Genomic DNA, 21,172 nt, shown 5'->3' with positions numbered 1-21,172 from the left:
GTGGGTGAAAGAAAGGCCATCGTCGGGATGCTGGGCCAAACTGATCACTTTATAGAAAGGGCTTCCCAGTCTCTTCTCAAAGAAATGGAGGGGACCATAGATTGGTCTACCTGGGCACATAAATCTGGGGGTCCCTCGCAACCAACCAACCCTTCCCTTCTGGCTTCCTTCAGCCGCTAGGACCAAAAAACTCCAACCCAATCCAATAAAATAAAAACTATCTTCCATTTCTGAAACACCTGATGCCGCAGCAGCGAGGACTGCAATATTTATAGAACAAGGCTTGGGCCGGGAACCCAGGCCGGACCTGGGGGGCGGGGTTCCCAGGGAGCATTCCAGAGAAGCCCTCCGAGGCCCCACCTCTCCAAGCCCCAGAGGCCCCTCCCTAGCCCGAGCCCCAGCCTCGGCCTGGTTTACCTGGGTCCCTTTGGACGTTCCTTCTCGGCCTCAGGTTGCCCACATGATGTAAGGGGATTGGCTGAAGGGCGGGGCCTCCCTGCGGAAATCTACGTCACGCCGGCTCCTGCAGTGTGAATGAATCAAAACTGCCTCTAGGGACCAGCAGCTGAGCTGGGAAAAGGGGGGGGGGGGGGGGGCGGGAGATGGAGGGAGTGGAGAAGGAGCAGGGGGGAGGGAGAGAGGAAGGGGGAAGAAGGAGGAGGGAGGAAAGAAGAAGGAGGGGGAGGGAAAAAAAGAGCCAGAGCTGCAGCAACAGCGTCGCCTTAACCCGGGATACACACTAACCCGGAGAGCAGGATCAAAGGGATTTGAAACAGTCTAAAGGGTGGAAGGGGGGGTAGGGGGGAGTGCCAGTCTACAAGTCCTTCTGGAGGGGTGAAGAGACCGGCTTTCGATTGTGACTTTGCTTATTTCGTTTGGGGTTTATCTTTTCTTTTCTTTTTTTTAATTTTGAAATTTCTGAATCTAGTCAGAGAGAAAGAGTGAGAGGGGAGGGAGATTTCCATAGACAGCTATTTCCCATCTCTGCCCAAGATGATGCAGAGCTCGACCGTCACCACGGAAGGGTCTGTCAAGGGGCTCCCGGACATCCTCGGTGTACCGATGCAACGTAAGACAACCCCCCCTTTTCTCCCCTCATTGATTTAATAATAAAGAAAGCTGGCAGCCTCGGAGGCTGCATGGTGCAGGGAGGGTAACGAGCAGCCACGGTTATGAGAGGAGCTTGGGATGGAGGGATCCGGGTGGGAGCTAAGGATTGGGGAAGGTTGAGGCAGAATGGAGAGAGGGAGGAGTCTGGGGATGACATTACGGAGGGGAAGTGGCAGATGGGGGAAAGTGGGGTGAGGGGTCCGGCTTTGGGAGCTAGAGGCCAAACAAGAAAGCTCTGTCCTTGGTCTGAGCTGGGGACAGGCGGTGGAATCCCAGCTAGCTCGCAGTTTTTCAGAGGCCAGTGGAGAAGGTGCTGTTTGGGGATACCTGGGGAGGGAGAGCCAAACAAGGCCAAGGGTGGTGGGGGGGGGGCGGAGAATGCCTTCGCCTTGTATCTCCCCCAAAGAGGCGAGATGCGGAGCTCGAAGGAGCCAGTTTGTGCAACTTCACCCCGACTGGCGAGAAGTTGGAAGACTTCCTTCTTCCCCTCCTCCCAGCGCAACTCCCAAGAGGTTCCTGTGGCCCTCTGGGGAGGCCGGGAGCTGACCCCAGGAAGGGTCCCAGGAAAGGGGCTGGGAACAGAAGGAGATCTCTCTCAGGCTGTTTGGCTGCGATGCCTGCAGCCTGAGCCGCTGGAGACTCCTCAGCGTTAGGGAATCTGTCAGTCACATTCCTACCCACCAAGGAATGCTGGGGAGGGAGAGTCTGAAGCGTGAAGTTGCGAGTTAGGGCTTCTGCCTGCGAGCACAGGAACGTTACATCTAGGTAGATCTCGTAGGATTTGATCTGAAAGGGACCTTAAACACCGTCTAGTCCAACCTACTCATTTTACAGATGAAGAAACTGAGTCCAAGAGAAGCGGAGTGCTTTGTCCAAGGTTACAGAAGTATTAAGTGGCCGAGCCAAAATTCAAATCCAGGTCTCCTGATTCTATACAGTTCTTTTCCTACCGGACCAAGCTTTGAGAGAGAGGTCGCACAGGGATATATAAATTTGTTTTTACGATTAACTTGATTCAGTCTATGTTTCTTATGCTCTGGAGCTCTGTATTTATCTGCGCCGGTATTCAAAAGTGTACACGTAATGTGGTACCGGGTGCTGACACTCCGACATCTAAAGTGCCTGGACCGGTAATGGGGGCTCTGTAACTGTGCGCCCGGGCGAAGCTGGCTTCCCTCTGCCACGTTTTGTTGATGCAGTACAAACGTTCTCTAGGTGAGGTTCACACACAGGTCGCTTACACGTCTGTGCAGAGACAAATGGCTTCTCTCGCTACAGAACTGTGCTTATGCCCGCGAGATATATATATCAATGTCGTCTACTCTCTGGCGGTTTATTTTAGCTAAGGACCAACCAGCCAACCGACCTGTCTTCTTTTACCTGCCACTCAGGACTTGCACCTGCTAAGCGTAACCTCTTTGGGTCTGGTTTGGGTTTCTGCACCCTGGAGAGTTAGCTTGAGGGCACACTTTGCCAGTGAGGCAGTCTGCTTTTCCCTCTTCCTCCTGAGTTTTTGAAGAGTAGGGGTAGAGGACCCTGGCGTTGAAAGAAAGAGAGAAAGAAAGAGAAAGAAGAAATCACTATTCCCTTATTATTCTTTTCCTGCTGATGGCAGTTATTGGTCTTCCTTCTAGTAGGCACCTATCTGCAAACACCTCTTCTGTCACACCTTTAGGAGTTTGCTTTTGGCTAGAAGTATGTATGTTGAAATTGCCACCTTTCTTTTTCTTTCTTTCTTTCTCTCTTTCTTTCTTTCTTTCTTTCTTTCTTTCTTTCTTTCTTTCTCTCTCTCTCTCTCTCTCTCTCTCTCTCTCTCTCTCTCTCTCTCTCTCTCTCTCTCTCTCTTCCTTCCTTCCTTCCTTTCTCCCCCCCATCCTTCTGCTTCTTCCTCAGCCCCTCCCCCACCCATATATTTCCTATCTCCTTCACTCTCCCTCCAAGTGTTTGGAGTTGGAACTCTCACGATTTCTCAGCATGTGAGTGTGTTTGGGAAGGGGACAGTTTGTCCTTCCCGACTGTGTTTTAGTGCGTATGTTCTCCGCTGGTGTGCTTGTGTGCGTGTGTATGGTGATGATGGTGGTGGCAGTGGTGACGGTGGCTGGGGGAATAGTTGTCGTGTTGTGTCCACGAGTTGTGTATGCTTGAACGTGTCTGGATTTCGTGTATTTTCAGATACTCAGTAAGTTTCCTCTCTCAGTCCACTGTCCGAGAATTCCTGCTGTTTTGGGATTCTGGTCACCTAAAGCTCCCGGAACGCACTATGAGATACTAACTTCGATTCCCATGTTGTTTAAAGGTGGGAAGTCAGCATGGGTGGAGGCAATAAGAAGCCAGAGGGAAAGGAACTTCTGCCTTCACACATTCGAGGCTCAATTGCCGGGGGGCTACTAGACCAAAGAAGGCTGATTTATCTAATATCTGTCTGTCGGTCAGCCTGTCTGTACCGCTTTTACTGTTTGTCCTTAGTGACAAGGAGGGAGTCCTGGTTGCTCCTTCCCTCAGTTTCAGCTCCCCTATAGATAAAGCTTTGGGTCTTCATCTAGTCTCTCATTTCAGCTTTGTAGCTCTCAGTCAGAAGGGGATGGGAGGGGAAAGGGAAAGGGAAAGGTCAGGACGTGCCGAAACGGATCATTTAGGACCTCATATGTCAGGTTTTTTCTTCCCTCTGCACCCCTATCCTCACATTTCCTTTCCCCTGGGTGACACCGTTAACTCATAGCGTGGTTTGTACGGGGAGGGAGAGGAGAGGGAGAATTCAGTTCTATCATTTCGGACAGTTTTCATATAGCTTTAAAATACCTCCCCAGTATTTGAGGGTTTCGGAGGATAAGCGAGGACCGGGTAGGGGAAGATGAGGGACGTTCAATCCCGGGACCCAAGGGAAACAGCTCCGTTTGCCAGGTGCAAGGGTAATGCTATTCAGGGAAAGTCAGTGGTTTGAGGGATGGGAACCAAACTGGTCCAGAACCGTCGGGGCTATTTCTTCGTGGAGAAGGTTGGTTAAACCAGGTTGTTTCGGCGGGAGTCGGAAGTTCACTTGTTTCTCCTTTTGGAAAGTTTTTTGAATTCAAGGAATAATAATTTATCTTTTTCCGTCTTTTCCCCACCTATCTTATATGTTAATATCTCCATTTTCTCTCCTGCCTGGACTGCAGAGACCCGACCAGTTCTTCAGCGAAGAAAGAGCCTTCACAAAAGGCCAGTTTCCTCAGCTTGCAAAGCTCGCGGTCTTCAGAGCCCCCTTGCATGTTTTGCACAGTGAAGAGGCTACATCTTTCCCATTTCTCCACTGCCTGTCTTCCAGTCCCTCTAGTACTCTTTGCCACCCTTTGGGTCCCCCTCTACCCTCAGCAACTAACCAAGGTTCCAGTTTGTGCTCCTGGGGCCCAGGGCAGAGAGCAATGAGGGATAGCTGCCCTTTACGACCCTACGGGGGAGGGGGGCGGACCTGGGTCCCTTCGCTTCCTGGTCTTAACACTGGGAGCCTTCTTTTCTGGGGAGTGAGCTGGGTGGCTAGACCTAAGAGTCGAAACCGCCCGCTGGTAACTGCTGGTCCTTTGGGAAAGGTGGCGCCAAGGACTGCTTTCACTCTGTTCCCCTTACCTCCCCTACAACTCCTTTTTGCGCAGTTCAGTAGGCAAGCGCTCTTGAATTCATCGGAGAAAAGCAAAGGTCCCTGTGACTCCCTCGGTCCTTGACCTGCCCTATTTCTCCCCCGTCCCCTCCCCCAGCTCGGTCACACCCAGGCAAAGCGCCATGGTTCGGGGTTTTTATAGAGAGTGTGAAAAGTTCAGTCGCTGGAAGAGAGGGTCGTTGGAGTGAGCAAGACTGAATTCCCCTTTCTCAAACAAATTCCACCTGCCTTTATGCCCATCTAACTCCAGGGTTAGGCTCTGCCGAGGTCCCAGTTCAACTACTTTTAACCTTGTAATGGTGTTTTTGCATGAACTAATGTAAGCTGCAAGTCACTTCCAGAGTTCACGTCTAACGTCCCTTTCAGCTCTAAATCAATGATCCTATGGTTTGGAGAACCCATGATCTGCCAGTCTCCAAAACAAAACGCTAGGTCTTCTCTCCTTTACTTAGGGTTATTTGACGTACCCTTTTTGTAGGTCTAAAGGTCTGCTTTTTAGAGAAAGGGCTGCTGCGACCTTCCTTAGAATGGGCGGACCCGAAGCTACTCCGACTTTGAGTAATAGAGGATGAGGGAGATTTTGGCTCTCCCTTATCAGTGTGTTGGGACATTGCAGGTTACTTTTCTTTGTGTCTAATTGTTACCCCTGTCCGTCCTCCCCTTCAACCCTTATTCCCAACGAATTCTTTGTTGCTTGCTAAGAGGAATGTTTGGCCATCCATTTGACTCTGAAGTAAGTTGTTTTAGCTCACACACCATATTCCTCTGAAGCTCTGAGAAAGTCTGTGCAAGGGATCCTTCATTTGGGGACAGAGATAATCGGGATGTGGAACTGGCAAACCAATCATCCTTTTCTTTGCTCACACTTAGAAAGAAGACAAGCAAAGCCTTTTCGGCATTCTTACCTCACTTACCAGTTCCTCACTAAATTCCTAAGCTCTCTGGTCACCACCAATATATTCATATATACTACACATGTGTATTTGATTCCTGTTTAATTCCTCCTTTCACTTGGCCCAAAAGGTCTAGGGAGAATAGAAGACTATGGGGAAAGGGAGGGAGCATGATTTATTGACTTGCCCCTATCCAGTAGCACTCTGGAAGGGGGAAATTTGGATCCCTTCTCCCCTCTTGCAGTTACAATTCGAAATAAAGAGACGTAAGAAAGTACGTCTTCTCAAGGGGACCCCTTCTTCTTAAGGCTTTTAAATTCTGCAATCTGATGTTTCTCTGTGTGTTGGAAAGGGAAGAGGGACAGTTTGGGGATCTGAGTAGGGGTGAAAGACTAAGACTGAATGGATACTCCTTTTACCATCTCTCACTTCACCTTTTTCTCTTTTGAACCCCTCCCCGCCACCCAATCTCCTGGAAGAACTAAAGCTGTTCCAAAAATCAACATCAAGTGGAAAGCATAAATTTGATTTCATTTTTAATCGGATCTGGGTCACGGGAGGAGAGGGAAAAGGGTTCGTGGCCTCCTCCAGCGGGAAACGATTCTCTGCCCCAGGTCTTTGAGCCTTGGCTCCATCTAAGGCAGCCCCCCCTTCTATCCCTCAAGGGCATTGTCGCTATAAATCTTTGTCTCTTCTCCACCAACCCCCCTTTCCTGAACTGTTGATGAATGGACATCATTTACAATCTCCCCTGAATCATTTCTTATGTGTTTAGAGGAAAATAGTCTCTAGGGTCTGTCTCTTCTCTTTTCCTTCTTCTGGAGGTTCGGAAGGTGGAGGATGGAAACAGATGTTTGAATTTCTACCACATTTCCTTACAGTGAAAATCAAATCAAACCCTAACCCTAAGTCAAAGAAGCCTAAGGGCAGCGATCCTGCTTGCCAAGCAGTCAGGCAACAGTCATGTGTGAAGTTCTTACTAAAGCAATCCTCGGTCTCCCCCGCCGGTCCCCCACCCCGTCCCCCACAACCTCTCCGGACAATATAAAAGTAGCTTGAACCCCTACCTACGTTTGTCTGACCTGGAAACTCTAGCTGTATTCGCGCCATCCAGGGTCAGGACTAGGATCCTAACTTTTCTGAAGCCCCGGCTTGTGGTCTCTGGGGCAGAAAGTTTTTGCAGAAACCTGAGCCTCTCGGACTGGTTCTGGACCCCAGGTCGCTGTGGCGTAGACAGAAGGGAGCTCAGGTTTGAGGAGGGGTGCTGGGAGGGACCCCGGAGCATATTGGCGGACCTGAGGGCTCTGGCCTCCGAAAATGCTGGTATGCCGATGTAGCACGTGTTAACCTTTAAGATCAACGCGAGGGATGGAAATGCTATCCTAGTAGGTTACTGGAAGGAGTTGCTTTGTGGTGTTTACTGAGGACTCAAGGTTTAGGGAGACGTTCACCGATAGGGATCTAAAGGCACAAGTGAAGAGTTGGTCCCTAGCTTGGTGGCAATGTAAGCCCCGACATCAGCCCTTGGGGCTTCGAGGGATCTGCTTAGGAGAAACCTGGCGCTTCAGTGCCTTATGGCCTCAGAGGCCAAGCCCCCTGCGACCTCTTTGTGACCCCAGGGACTATTGCCGAGGTCTAGGAGGAGACTAGGGGAGGGTGGAAGGAAGCGGAGCAAGGCAGCATTCCGGCTTGACTGGGTCACTGGACAGTGCGGGGTGAACCGGGAGAGGTGCCACCTTTAGAACACTTGGCCCTCTCCTCAGTGGAGCGTTTGGTCTGATTCTCAGTGGATCTCCCCTTTTGTGTTTCTCTCGATGAAGGGGCAGAGTGGTGGCTCGCAGAAAACTACCATCTCCTTCTTCAGACAGCCTATATACTGGTACCCGTGATTCCAAATTCCGCCGCGGAGCCGGGGACGGCAGCGAGGGCGGTGGAGTGCGTCGACAAAATCTCGGATTTTGTAGCTCCCCAAAATGAACCACCGTCCAATCCTCTCACCCTTACCCTCTCGGAAGCGCCGAAAAAAGACTGCGCTTTAGTGAGAGACTACTTTAGTGCTGTGAAGTGGGCACGCCCGGCAGGGGCACAGGTTGCAATGGTGAGGAGATGGGAAAGTGTCCCGCGCTGGCGGCATCTCTGTCCTTCAGAGGGCAGTCCCCATCACCAGGCAGTGAGGATCTTTTCCCCCAGACCATCAGTTACGCTAGCCTCCAATTCCGCCCCACCCCCCACCCCCCACCTCCCCTGACGCTCCCCAGATTTTAGGTCAAGTCTTACGCAAGGACAAAACAAGATCGGAATCGGGACGTTAATGGCTCCGGCATCCCCAGATTTTTTAGCATTTACAAGTGGATTCTCTCTCTCCACCCCCGTCCACCTCTGTGTCCCCAAGTCTCTTCCCCAGCAGACCTGAAAAGCAAGTCAGTCTGTTTCTCTAGTCAACTGCGCTCTCTACTATCATCATTGTATTGACTAACCGCTCCATTAAACGGTGGTTATACGATTATCGTCGTTATTATTCAGACCTTATTGAGAGTGCTAATAATGTGGCAGGTTTAGGAGAGAATTAGACAAGGTCCCTGCCCAAGGTGCTGATCATGTAAATTCGACAGGCAAGACACAAATGTGGGCAAAGGTAAGAAACGACACAATGAGGGCCGTTTTGTGCGCCGAAGACGACTGTAGTAACGATATTAAGCCTAATATGTGAACTTTATTCTGACGCAATGATCTATTGACTCTCTCCAGGACTGGAGAATTTTAAAGAGGCTGGGATAGCTGTCTGAAAGGGTCTAAATGGTGAGACTCTCCAGGAAGAAGAGGAATTATTTAGCAGAGCTCAGCAGGATACACCTAGAAGCAATGAGGAGTCTATAATGAAAAGTACATTGGAGATGATGAGGGCTACCCTTCGTAGACTCAAAAATCAAGGAAGATGGAATGAAAACCTCAAGGAATGTAGGACTAGAGCTATACCCCAGTCCCAAAGGCATTTGAATACTTAAAGTCTGTCTGCACTATTGCAAAAACATCTGATCAATTCATTCCTCTTCCTCCCCCCTCCTCCCCCAAAGAATCCACTCAGTGCTGGGGTTAAAAATATCAGTTGTTTTGCATCACGAAGACAAAGCAAGGATGACTGAGTGCATTTTTTTCTATTTTGAACCAACCTTATTTGAAGGCATTGTTGTCAAACCTTATTTGGTCCACAGGGTTAAAAGTATTAAAATACCTTTACTGCTTTACCTATTTCTTTCAGACTCTAACACAGAGCAATGCCCCAGCTCTATGCTAACTATTGTCTGATGATCATTTAGCACCCATGATAGCTAGCAACGCTGAAAGCAGACCTAACCCAGGAAAACCATCGTCAGGAGAGTTCTCTACTTACCTACCTACTTTCTTGCAACGAACAGATATGGGAGGAATGAGAATTCAGAGTTAAATAGTTTTGTTGTTGGAGTTTTTTATACAATTTAAAGAAAATTTCTGAAATAGTGTTTCTGATGTAGAATGGACAACTGAGCCATCAAAATGTATGTATCACCTTGTGGAAATTGTAGTGTGCTTTCTGGGGGGTGGGATGGAGAGGAGCGAAGACAATCTGTTGTCTATCTCCTTCCATTGCTGAGAAATTTGTCAGTGTTGAGGTTGGCGGGGGACTAGGGATCAGTCTAGCTGAGAAGGATGACCTTGTTTTTGGACATTCTCTATATCCAAGATTTGAAAGCTCTCCTTTCCCCTCTCCTCCATCCAGGTTCAAGGTGCTTTGAGGATTCCAACACCTGGGAGTGTTTTATGCTGACTGAAGTGGATTAGGGGACTGTGCTTTAGCAGTTCAAAGAATTCTAGAACTTACTTGTATTAGAATCAGTCATTGTTCTCATTACAATAGATGTCCCACTGTCTTCCTGCCTTCTTTGGGGGATAAACACAACCAAATATATGCGTTCTGACGATCCCCACTGACTGACTAAAACTTCTGGATTTAGCAAATGGAGATATGGGCAGGTTCCAATTTAGGTAGCATGAATGTCTTCAAAAAGGTCTGGTTCAGTGTATTAAAATTTGCACTTTGTTATTCTCAGCCTAGTGAAAACTCATCTGGAAAGGAAAATTGGTTTGTCCACAAAAATTTGTTTCATTTGTAATGGGATTTCATTATGAATGACTATGTGTGTTAGGATGCTTTATAGTCTTCCTAGACCATATAAAATATGCTCTTATGTACATATAATATGTGCTTTCAGGAGTGCTGAGAATGAGGCACAGGTGGTTGGTACTATCAGTAGTCTCTTGGAGAGAGAAACTCCTTGGAATTTATTGTTTCTAACACTGGGGACTAGCTTAAAAAGAGACTCAAATGTCAAGTTGTGCTTTTCACCTCAGCACATTTATGGGTGTCTTGATTCAGATCTGGTATGCAAAATGACATTTTATGAAATGTTCTTTTAAGAGAGGGAGAGGATGGAGATGGGTTGAGTGGTCAATAGTGAAATTGATTGCAGATTGCCTATAGAAACTGAAAAATGTCCCTTGAGCTAACTACACTAGAGATTGGGTTCATGAAATGATTACACCTCTCTAGTTATTTTGGTATATTTTTGTTCAAATCTCTTTCTCTTGTTGCCTAGTCAGTATGGGTCCATAAAGTCCAATTTACTTTAATCATGATGCAAGGAAATTTTAAGGGAATTTGGTTCTGAAGATAACCTAATAGAGACAAAACCTGCAGTCTTCTTAACTAAAAGTTTTATCTGTGTGAGGTATGGATGGACAAACGTGTGGAATATTACCTTAGAAATGGAGGGTGTCCAAGGCTGGCACTAGAGAAGAATAGAGAAAATTTAAAATCTTCCTTTCACAGAAGAGATGGGAGATTCCGGGTGGAATTTTGCAGGTTCATATGTTGATTAGTTTGGTTAAACTACTTTTTTCCTCCTCATTTCTAAATCTTTGTTATAAGGGATGATTTGAAGGGTGAGAAAAAAGGAAAACAAATGTAATATAAAAACAAAAAAATTTAAAATAAAATATCAGAAATTAACTGGAGTAATTCATAATTATGTATTCTTAGTAAAGTGGAAATTGAGAATTGGGCCAAAGCATTTGAAAAGTTACATTATGGGTTCATTTAATGTGATTTTTGGTTGTTGTTTTTTTTTAACTGAGAATGTCCAATGAAGAATATTAACAAAGTATTTTAAAAATTGGACCTTTGGAGGGATGTTCATACAATGAATTTTTATGTCCAGGGAAACCCTTCTAAGCCACAGCCCAAGTATCATATTGTAGAAAGTCCTTTGAGGTATGCCTCTGAATTTGATATTTTCAAAAGTGTTCTTTGTATGTGTATGCTTTCCAAAGCAGTTCAAACCACTGCATGGTCACACAGAGATCAGTGTTAGAAGGAGAGATAGTAATAAGGATGATGGTAGCAGGAAGTCCAGGGGACTATATTAGGTGGTGGTTGACCTTGGTAAGAGAAGGCTTTACATATTTTGTTTTGTTTTTCCTATAGGGCAGTCATTTTTTTTCAAGAAAAAAAACACAGAAATTTGGCAGTACATTGTGTACATAAATATTTTAAATGTGTGTATTTTTGCATACAATATTCTGTTCTTTAAGACAAATGTATACCAATTTGGGGTTGAAATAATTTTTTTCTTCACTATTCTTCCAGAAAATGATTTCTTGCCCTTTCTGAAACCAAACAATCAGCTTATTATGAGCATCTTGAGAGGCTGTGTTACTGCTTCTCCAAGATAAACCAACTTAAAATGGGCCAGGGAGAGAGGTAGAAAGAGTGTGAAATGGGGAGGAGAGAAAGTTAAATCTTAGATGTTGGAGAATAAAAAATGAAATGTCTCTGATAGGGAAATGGATTTATTAACTCCTTTTAAACATGATTCTTACTTGTGAAGTGAAATGTACCTTTAAAAGAGTACACAAACCATAGGGACTCATGGCTATTGCTTATCCCAGATATGAAGAAAATCTTAATTAAAAGCAAGGAAGGAAGTTTGGTGGTATTAGGAAACATTATGTGTGTCTTATTGGTGATGAGGGGCTGCAAATATACATTTGAAAATGTAATTTTTAAAATTCCCGTTCCTTAATGGAAATGGAAATATATGATTTGGGACAATGGAGTGGCCAAGTTTTGTTTTGTTTTCCCCCAATTTTAAGTCATCTTATGGCCAGATGCATCCTGGTCACTTTTTGTCCAAGATTGTAATTCTTCAGTGCGAATGTTGCAGAATATCTTCATTCACAGGATGATACCCTACCCAGAAATATCCTCTGGGAGGACATAGATACATTTTAGAATTCATTCCCTTCCCTATTCTCATCCCAGCATGAATCTATGTGTTTACCACCAAGAGTATTTTCCTAACCTGCTTCTTGAAATCACAAATTTTATTTTCTATATTCCTCAGTGAGCCAAGACATTGATTTATTTCTTTTGCTGTATGAAAAAACCACTGAAATGTAAGAAAAAAATAAAATTTGAGATTTTCCTTATGTGCATTAAAAAAGAGTAAGGTGGAAAATGAGAATTTTATTCTAATGTGTACATTTCCAAGTATACTTCAAAAGGGCTTGTGAGGTTTCTCCTTTCATTCAGGAGCAAGGTAAGAGGATCAATCTAAGCATTGTCTAGGAATATACTACCTACATTTAACATGAGATTGCTTGGACAGAGCAGTATTTAATAAGCATCGGTAGAATTTAAGTGAAGTGAATTAACTGGATAAACCTCTAGCTTCCTAGAAGGAAACAGCCAATAATAAGGTGAATCAACAGCGCTGGTAGAGAACAATGTGTCCAAGATACTTTTGCAAGAAAAGTTGGTAGGAGGGTGCTTCTCAGGTTCAGAGCCTTATAGGAACTGTTAGGTGGTGAGAAAGAACGTAGAACAATTGAGAGGTATTAAAATCTTGGTTGTGCCACTAACTTCCCTGATGAGACTTAGGCAAACCACTCAACTCTGGTGCCTAAGTTTTTTCATTTGTTGAACAGAAATACTATCTGCCTCACAGGGTTGTCAGAAGGATCAAATGAAATCGAGGAAGAAAAACATGTTGAAAGAGTTAAAAGTTCTAAACAGAGAGAAAGTATTATGGAACATAATGATTATTGTTTCTGTTTTTTCGAGCAGAAAACAATGGAAATTCAATAATGCTCCTAGGTTTCAATGGAGGGAGAATTCTGAGGTATCCGGCTGCATTATGATGAGGGTCGATCTGAATTTGGCAGACAGAGGGGGACAGTTGGTCCACTGGTTCAGGGATTAGGGAGTTATGGCAAATTGTGGTTGTAATGTTAAGATTAATTAGACACTGCTAAGACATCTTTTTCTTAAATGAGAAAAATTCACATGACAAGAGACTACTTTGCCCCCCCATATAAAATATTCTCCCTCAATTTAATTAAATTCATCAAATATTTGCTGACTGCCTAAACTGTGCAGAGCATTGTGCTAAGTATCAGAGACAGAATTTTTAGATAAAACAATATTCCTGCCTTCATGGAGATTTGTAGTCTAGTAGAATATATCACACTCACAAATAATTATAATACATAATAATACATAGAAAGGCATAAAAGAAGATCAAACAAAATTCCTTTTGTGATCCAGGCAGGATCACCCTTTAGTGAGGGTTTCATTGAGGAGGTAGCATTTGATTTGAACTTTAAAGCAATGGATAGTGGGGTTCCCTAGACGCTGAGAATAGTATAAGCAAAGGTACAGAAAAGGTAGCATGAAGGGCACTTCTGGAGATGGTGAAGAGTCCAGGTTGGCTGCAGGATAGAATGCATGTGGGATCTGAGCATTAGATAAGATTAGGAAAGTAGGCTGGTACCAGATTATATAGGGTTTTAGATGCCAGGCAAAAGAATTTGAGCTTTATTTCATAGGCAATAGGGACCATTAAAGAATTCTGAGCAGAAGAGTGACAAGACCAAGTTTATATAAAGGGAAGCAGTCTGGCAGCAGTGTGAAGGAAGTATGAGAGAGGGGAGAGTGGGGAGATGGGACCACCTGGCAAGAGACTATTACAATAATTCAGGTTGATGATAATAAGAGTTTCTCCAGGGTGCTAGAAGTAGGGAATGAGAAGAGGGATGTATCTGAGAGGCAGATGTGGGAGGTGAGGGAGAGTCAAAGAGAACCCCAAATTTCCAAAGTGGGAGATTAGGTGAATAGGAAAGAAGGAAACAAGCATTTATTGAGTATCGCTTATGTGCCAAGATACAGTACAATTTGGGTTTCTCTTTTACAAATTTAAAGTCACTTTAGGAGCTCAAAACAACCTGGTTTGCTCATAAAGCCAGGTACATTTTTAGAGATGTGAAAGTCTGGAATAAACTGGAAAATCCAGGGAGGGAATAATAAAACAGATAGATAGATAGATAGATAGAGAGATAGATAGACAGACAGACAGACAGACAGACAGACAGACAGACAGACAGACAGACAGACAGACAGATAGATAGATAGATAGATAGATAGATAGATAGATAGATAGATAGATAGATAGATAGATAGATAGATAGATAGATAGGGTAGGTAGGTGACTTAGTAGAGAGAGCCCTGGGCCAGGAGTCAGGAAGATCTGATTAAATCCAGCCTCATATATTTACTGACTGTGTGACCCTGGGCAAGTCACTTAACCATGTTTGCCTCAGTGTCCTCATCTGTAAAATGAGCTGGAAAAGGAAATGGAAAACCACTCTGGTATCTTTGCCAAGAAAACCCTAAATGGGGGCATGAATTCAGAAACAACTGAACAACAACCTAGATATACATATGTTATTATGCATACATTATTAATATATAAAACATAAATGTATGTATGTAAGTTCAATATTGTTAATAACAAACCCTAAAAAAGTTCTCTGAATTTTCTCATGTTCTTTCTCCCAATTTTCAGATTTCCTCCCTTGCCCCATCCCCAACCTCATCTCTCCAAGATTCCATTATGTTTCCCTCTTAAACTGACTTTAAGGGCTCATTGGGACCTTCTTGCTGAGCACTGTACCAGGCACTATGGAGGGTACATTGTAATTAGAAGGAAGGACCTTTTCCTTGCATAACTCACAATGCCAGTCCAGATTGGAGAAAACTGCTGGCCAGGTCCCTTTTAGACATTATGTTCTGTGTAACATGGACCTTACATTCTATGCCTGGAGAGTACAATCCATAGAATCTTCAGAGGGCTTTCATCACTGCCAAGCTTTTAAAAGTCACTATTAATTTAAGTAAAATGATCAGCACCCCATATCCCAATAACTAAACAGGCGATCCAAGTTCCCAGAGTCCCACAGGACTGCCTATGCTATCCAAACCACTCTAATCCAATCCCATCCAACAAGTATTCATGAAGAGCCCACTATGTGCAAGGTAGAATGGCCTAGTAGAGAGTCAGTTTCTAGGTTCAAGTTCACACTTACACTGGCTGATCAAGTGAACCTAGACAACCTGGGTAACCACTTAATTTCTCAGTATCTCCAGGCATGTGTCTAAGGTCCTATAAGGTCCTAAATTGCAGAGCCAGTGCCAAAATATATTGGTAAGAGGGAGTTTTCTCTCTAGGGGTCCCTACCACCAATGAAACTGTAACTCCAATAAAAAACAATGGGCAAAGCACCAGAGGAAGCTAAGTGGCACCAAGATAGGAAGATCGGATTTCAAATCCAGGCGGTGTGTGAACCTCCACAAAGCACTTTATCATTATCTGCCTTAGTTATTCAAATGTAAAATGAGGGTAATAATAGCACCTACTTCCTAGAGTGATTGTAAGGATGAAATGACATAATATTTGTAAAAAAAAAAAATCAAAAGGCTTAACACAATGCTTGGCACATAGTAGGTACTTAATAAGTATGTATCTTTATTCTTCCTACCATACTAAGAGCTGCAGATATAAAAACAAAATGGAAAACACCCTCTGTCTGTCTTTGCTACGGATAAGATAATATTTATTTTTTAAAAAGTATTTAGCACAATTTCTGGCACTTATTAGGTGCTTAATAGAGTCCCTTCTTACTGTACTGGGAGTTTTGGATATAAAGACAAAATGGAAAGCAATTCCTGCCCTCAAGGAACATACATATCTATTCTCCTGGGGGGATACAACATGGAAAAGGTTAGGAAAGGATAGGCTTCCAATAGGAGGGGACCTGAGCCTTGAAGGAAGTCAAGGCTTCTAACAGGCAGGTAGGAGTGCAGAGGACATCCCAGGCCACAAAGAGAGGCAGCAAGGGTAGTGGGAAGCCATCACCCCTCAGTGTCTCAGGCCACTTTCCAGGACAATACATCGCAGACTGGATGATGTTTCTAATCAGGCATTCCCTACACCAGTGAAATAACAGGTCCAGTAAAAAAAAAAAAATCAAACAAAAATCATATGTGAGTTACTAGCTGGGGTTTGGCAATATTCTTGTCACATAGAAATTGTATAATATTTATGGTGATGGGCCTTCACTTGAGCCCTGTCCAGATCAAGGCTGTACCCATTAAAAAATAAGAAATTCATTATAGGTCTACAATTATGATCCATGTTGTCTGCATTGAGAATTTAACACATTGTATAATACAATAGAAGACCACGCATCCAAGGCTTTACATCCTGACATATACAGTGGCCTGAAGAGTAACGTCAGTTGTTTATACAGATATACACAGAAGGGACATATGAAAGAGGCGGGCTGGGGGAGTGGTTAGGGCACTGGTCTTGGAGTCATTCAGGGCTCAGCTCCAGAGCGAGATCTATGCCACCCAACTGGCCGTGTGACCCTGGGCAAATCATACCCTCTCTTGGTTTCACTTTCTTCCTCTGGAAAGTGAGAAGGTTGGTCCAGTCCCCTCTAATGTGGTTTCTAGCCCCAAAGCTGATGTGAAATATTTCCTCCAACCCTTAACCAGGGGATGGAGGAAAACAAGTGGATGAGGTTTGATTTGCTGAGCTTTCCCAAGGCAGCTTGAGTCTTTGCTCCTGTACCTAGAGAATTCTGTGCTTCAAAGCCTAGCCCTGGCAGTTTTTAGAAGCCTGTAAATGGAGAGCAACATAACATTAAGGGAGAGAGATACAAAAAGCAGACAAGGGAGAAGGGGAGTGGTCCCTCCCAGGTTGGGTTGTTGGAAATCAGTGGCTAACCCTGGGGTGTTGTCCCATGGGCACTGAGACATTTCCTCACCTGCTTTACTAAGGGGAGGAGATCTAGCACCAAGTCTGCAGAACACTTCAGGGAGGGTCAAAGCTCCTTTGGATCACTTAAACTAGAAGTGTCCAACATGTGGTCTGCAACACTCCTGCATGGTATGGGAACCAGATCAAAATGTAATTGGGAAATATTTAACAAAAGAAGTAAAAATGCAATAAAACATAGATACTACTGACATTTCAAACTAAGTCAATATGCACCTGCAAGGATCCTCATGAATGGTTTTGCAGCCCCTGTTTCTACTTGAATTTGACACCCCTGACTTGAACCTTCTGACCTGCTTCATGCTGTAATGGAGATCTACATCATACATGGATTCCTCAAACATCTTAAGACTTTATAGACTTTAAAGTGTTTTGCTTTTTTTGATATGTCTTGACATATATATGTATATGTCATCGTTTAAGGAGACAAGAGAGAGCACCAACATCCAAGGATATCAGGAAGATCTTTCCAGGGGAAATTCATGACTCCCCCTCACCTAATGTTCTTTTAAAATTTCATTTCAAATCTTTAGTGGGAAATATAAGCTCCTTCCAACTAGGGATTGTTTCAGCTGTTATTTTTGTATCTTTATAGCCTAGCTCAGTGTCTAGCACATAGTAGATGTTTAACAAAAATTGGTTTGGGCATTCCCAGTGAGAGGACTCCCTGCACTGATGCAGGTTGGCACCTGCTCAGCAACTTATCGTCTTAGGATGCTGCCTGGGGAGCAGAGAAGTTAAGTGAGTTGCTAAGGTTCCCACCAGAGTTCATGTGTATATGTAAGGGTGGTGACTGCTCGAACCCAGGTCTTCTCCAAGGTCAGCTCTCTGAGACACCAGATGGCCTCTCAGCAGCTTTCAGGTTTGCAAAGCCTCCTTTCCACAACAACATTGTGATGTCAATAATGCAATCAGTATTGCCCTGATCCAGCCATTCAACAAGCATGTAAGGTGTGCTGGGTGCCAGGCAGAGTGCTGGGGATCAAGGATAAACAATCAAAAACCATTCCCTGCTCTCAAGTGTTTACATTATGTATGGGGTTGGGGGTAGGGAGGTAGTGCAGTGGATAGAGTGCCAGACTCATCTTCCTGAGTTCAAATCTTGCTTCAAACACTTACTAGCTGTGTGACCCTGGGCAAGTCACTTAACCCTGTTTGCCTCAGTTTTCTCATGTGCAAAATGAGCTGGAGAAGGAAATGGCAAACCACTTCAGTGGCTTTGCCAAGAAAACCCCAAATGAGGTTATGAAGAGTTGGAGGACAGGACCAAAAAATGACAGAAGAACAAGGGACAGGTACAACATCTAGACAGATGGATAGATAGATACAGATACAGATATGTAACATATATATGTATATGTCATCATTTAAGGAGACAAGAAGAGAGCACCAACATCCAAGGAGATCTGGGAGATCTTTCCAGAGGAAATTCATGACTCCCCCTCACCTAATGTTCTTTTAAAATTTCATTTCAAATCTTTAGTGGGAAATATAAGCTCTTTCCACTAGGGATTGTTTCAGCTGTTATTTTTGTATCCTTATAGCCTAGCTCAGCATCTAGCACATAGTAGGTGTTTAATAAAAGCTTCTTGATGGATAGATTGATTAAAATGTACTTTTAGAAAGCCCTCACCCAAACACACAACAGGTTTTAACTTGCATTTTGGACCACTCTGAGGACCACTTGAAGGGCTGAGGGTGAGGTCTAAAGGCCCATTTTGAGAGCCATCGATTCCAACAGCCCAGCCTGGGAGGGACCATCCCCCTTCTCCATCTGGATAGAGCTGCAGCCTGTCTTCTTTTGTGTCTCTCCCTTAATGTTATGTTGCTCTCCATGTACAGGCCTCTAAAAACTCCCCTGACGGGGACATTCTCTGCATACATTAGCACTAATGTATTCTCTCTTGAATACTCATCATATTAAGACTCCTGGTAGATACCTTCCTTGAAATAAATTTTATGTGCATACATCCTAGGTACTTACCCCAATGCATTTGGATATTCGAAGAGGAATATTACTAAATCTCTGCCTTGGAGAAGAAGCAAAATAGCAACAATTATGTATGTATATATGCTGGATTCGAGTATTCCCTTGTCAGGAAGTTATGTTGGGAGAGTGGCCCCGTTCCCCTGGTGAACCAGGGTGAGTAATTAACTCTTCCAGGGCACCAAGGGGCCATTTAGTAAATTACCCTTCCCAGGGCACTTAGGGATGCCCCCAAAGAGTTAATTCATCCATCTGGGGGAGGGCTGTGCTCATAGGGAGAATTTTAGTTACCCCTGTCTCATCCAGAGGCTCAAGCTTATTATGGATATCAAGTCAGCGTTTGTACTCATACTGCTCCAGCAGATTCTGTCTCTAGTGTAAGCCCTGACCGTGGGGGTGGGGTGGTGATGGAGAGAGGAGGCTTGAGAAGCCATGGGAGTATGTACTTCTTACTTTGCTAAAGTGCTTACAGTAGGAAAGTTGAGAAAATGTGCTTCCCTCCCATCTTTGTAGAGAAGGGAGACCATAGATTTGGTCTTTTGCGTATACAGTTAGACAGAGGCAATGCGTTGATCAGTTTTGCTGAGCTATTTCATTTCTCTTTTTTATTCTTTGTTATAATGGATAGTTTGCAAGGCAGGGGAAGTGGAGGAGATGCCTGAAAATGAGGGTGATGTGAATGCAAGAGATACTTCATAAAAAATCACTTCTCAGGAAAAAAAATGCACACACATATAGGAATATATACATATATACAATACACGTATGTATGTTTATATATGCTTACACATATGTGTACACACACATGCAGGTGTTGTACATGTGTGTGTGTGCCTGTGTGTGTACACATGTATAATTTTGCTTATGGAGGGACTTCATGCTCTGCTAGAGATTTCAGTAGCAGAGATACTGCTGGCAGATCCTGAAAGCACTCTCTAAGAGGTCATCAGATAATCGAAGATAAAAGCTGGAAGGAGTCAGAGATCATTTAGACCAGCCCTGTCATTTTGGCTTTGCCTTTGGCCCCTACTGCACCCCTTCAACTTTTCTCTTCAAACCTTGTTCCCCACCTCCCCTCAAAACAGAATTCCACAACTGGTCATCTTCTCATTGTGACTTTGCCCCACCATGAGCCTGTTACCCACACCAACCATTTTTGCTGCTCTATTCACCTCGATTACCCCTGCCATCATGAACACACCCACCCACACACACACTCTCTCTCTCTGTCTCTGTCTCTCTGTCTCTCTCTGTCTCTCTCTGTCTCTGTGTGTGTGTGTGTCTCTCTCTCTCACTCTCTTAAGCTCACTAGCTCCTGTTATTGGTATCTTGCTTCCCAACTCATGCTGAACAGGCTCCTTGCCACTCTTTACCTGATCCCTGAAATCAGCACACTAACTATGTCTGAGCTTTAATCAACACAAGGATTTAAAAGAACAAAGGGAGGATTTACAAAATGACAGGTGTCTTCAAAGCTAACTTTGTTCCTTCCAGGCGACTGTACAGGCAATGAGGTCTTCTTCTCTCTTAGCTGTCCTTCATTTGACTGACCAAACACCGTTTTCTACATCTCCATAGTTAACTGATCTAATTCTATCTGCCCTGGACCCTGGATCAAACACTCAGGATTCCAGCTGAAGTAGATTTTGTTTGGCCAAATTACTAAGTCATAGGGTCAGAGGTTTAGAGTGGTGTTCTTCTAGAATCTTTTTTCTAGACCATCTTCTAGAATGTTCTTCCTGATCATCTATGGGAGTCCCAGTAGTCCCTTGTAGGAAGTACATCTCTCTGAGTCCTCTTCTGAGTGTTAAGAGATATGGGCATGAAATCATCCCCTTTATCCGCTATCTTAAGGGCTCTGGGCTCATTGAGATTCTTAGTTCCTTTACTCACATTCCAAAATTTACATCCCCCAAAGACTAACTCAAGTTTTATATCCTCCATTGGCCTTCACTTATCACTTTAGTCCACAGTATATTCAGAGTTATAACTAGGGCTAGGTGATCAGGGCTTTGTACCAGGACATCAACATTTACATGTTGCTGGTAGCACCTGTAGTCCTTTAGCAGTACAGAAACAACTGAATGTAGAACTTAGTTAGCAAGAATAATGAATTAAAATAGAAAGCACGAGTTTTCTCTCCCAGTAGTGACAACCTAGGTGAACTCCTCTCCAGTCACATTTTTGTCCTGCCCTTTCCCACTGTGACCTCTCCAACATTGTTCTTGAGATATCCCAGTATCTCTGTCACTACCTTTCCATTTTAACAGAATTGAGGATGCATTTTAGCCTGTTTATTGTTCCTCACATTCAGTACTCCATTTCCCATTCC

At 44.2% G+C, this 21,172-nt stretch overlaps 1 protein-coding gene across 1 annotated transcript in view; it reads left to right on the top strand.

Moving 5' to 3' along the window:
• Nucleotides 1–849: 849 nt before the first annotated feature.
• LHX4 (LIM homeobox 4) overlaps nt 850–21,172 on the top strand; it is a 64,849-nt gene continuing 44,526 nt past the window's right edge. The window contains exon 1 of the mRNA XM_072648491.1: nt 850–1,069. Coding sequence (XP_072504592.1) covers nt 994–1,069 — 76 coding nt within the window. The 5' untranslated portion in view covers nt 850–993. The remainder of the gene's footprint in view (nt 1,070–21,172) is intronic.

The sequence above is a fragment of the Notamacropus eugenii genome, chromosome 2 (genome assembly GCF_028372415.1).
Source record: "Notamacropus eugenii isolate mMacEug1 chromosome 2, mMacEug1.pri_v2, whole genome shotgun sequence".
Lineage (NCBI taxonomy): Eukaryota > Metazoa > Chordata > Mammalia > Diprotodontia > Macropodidae > Notamacropus > Notamacropus eugenii.
Note: the sequence above shows the minus strand (reverse complement) of the source record. Positions and strands in the feature narration are given on the sequence as shown.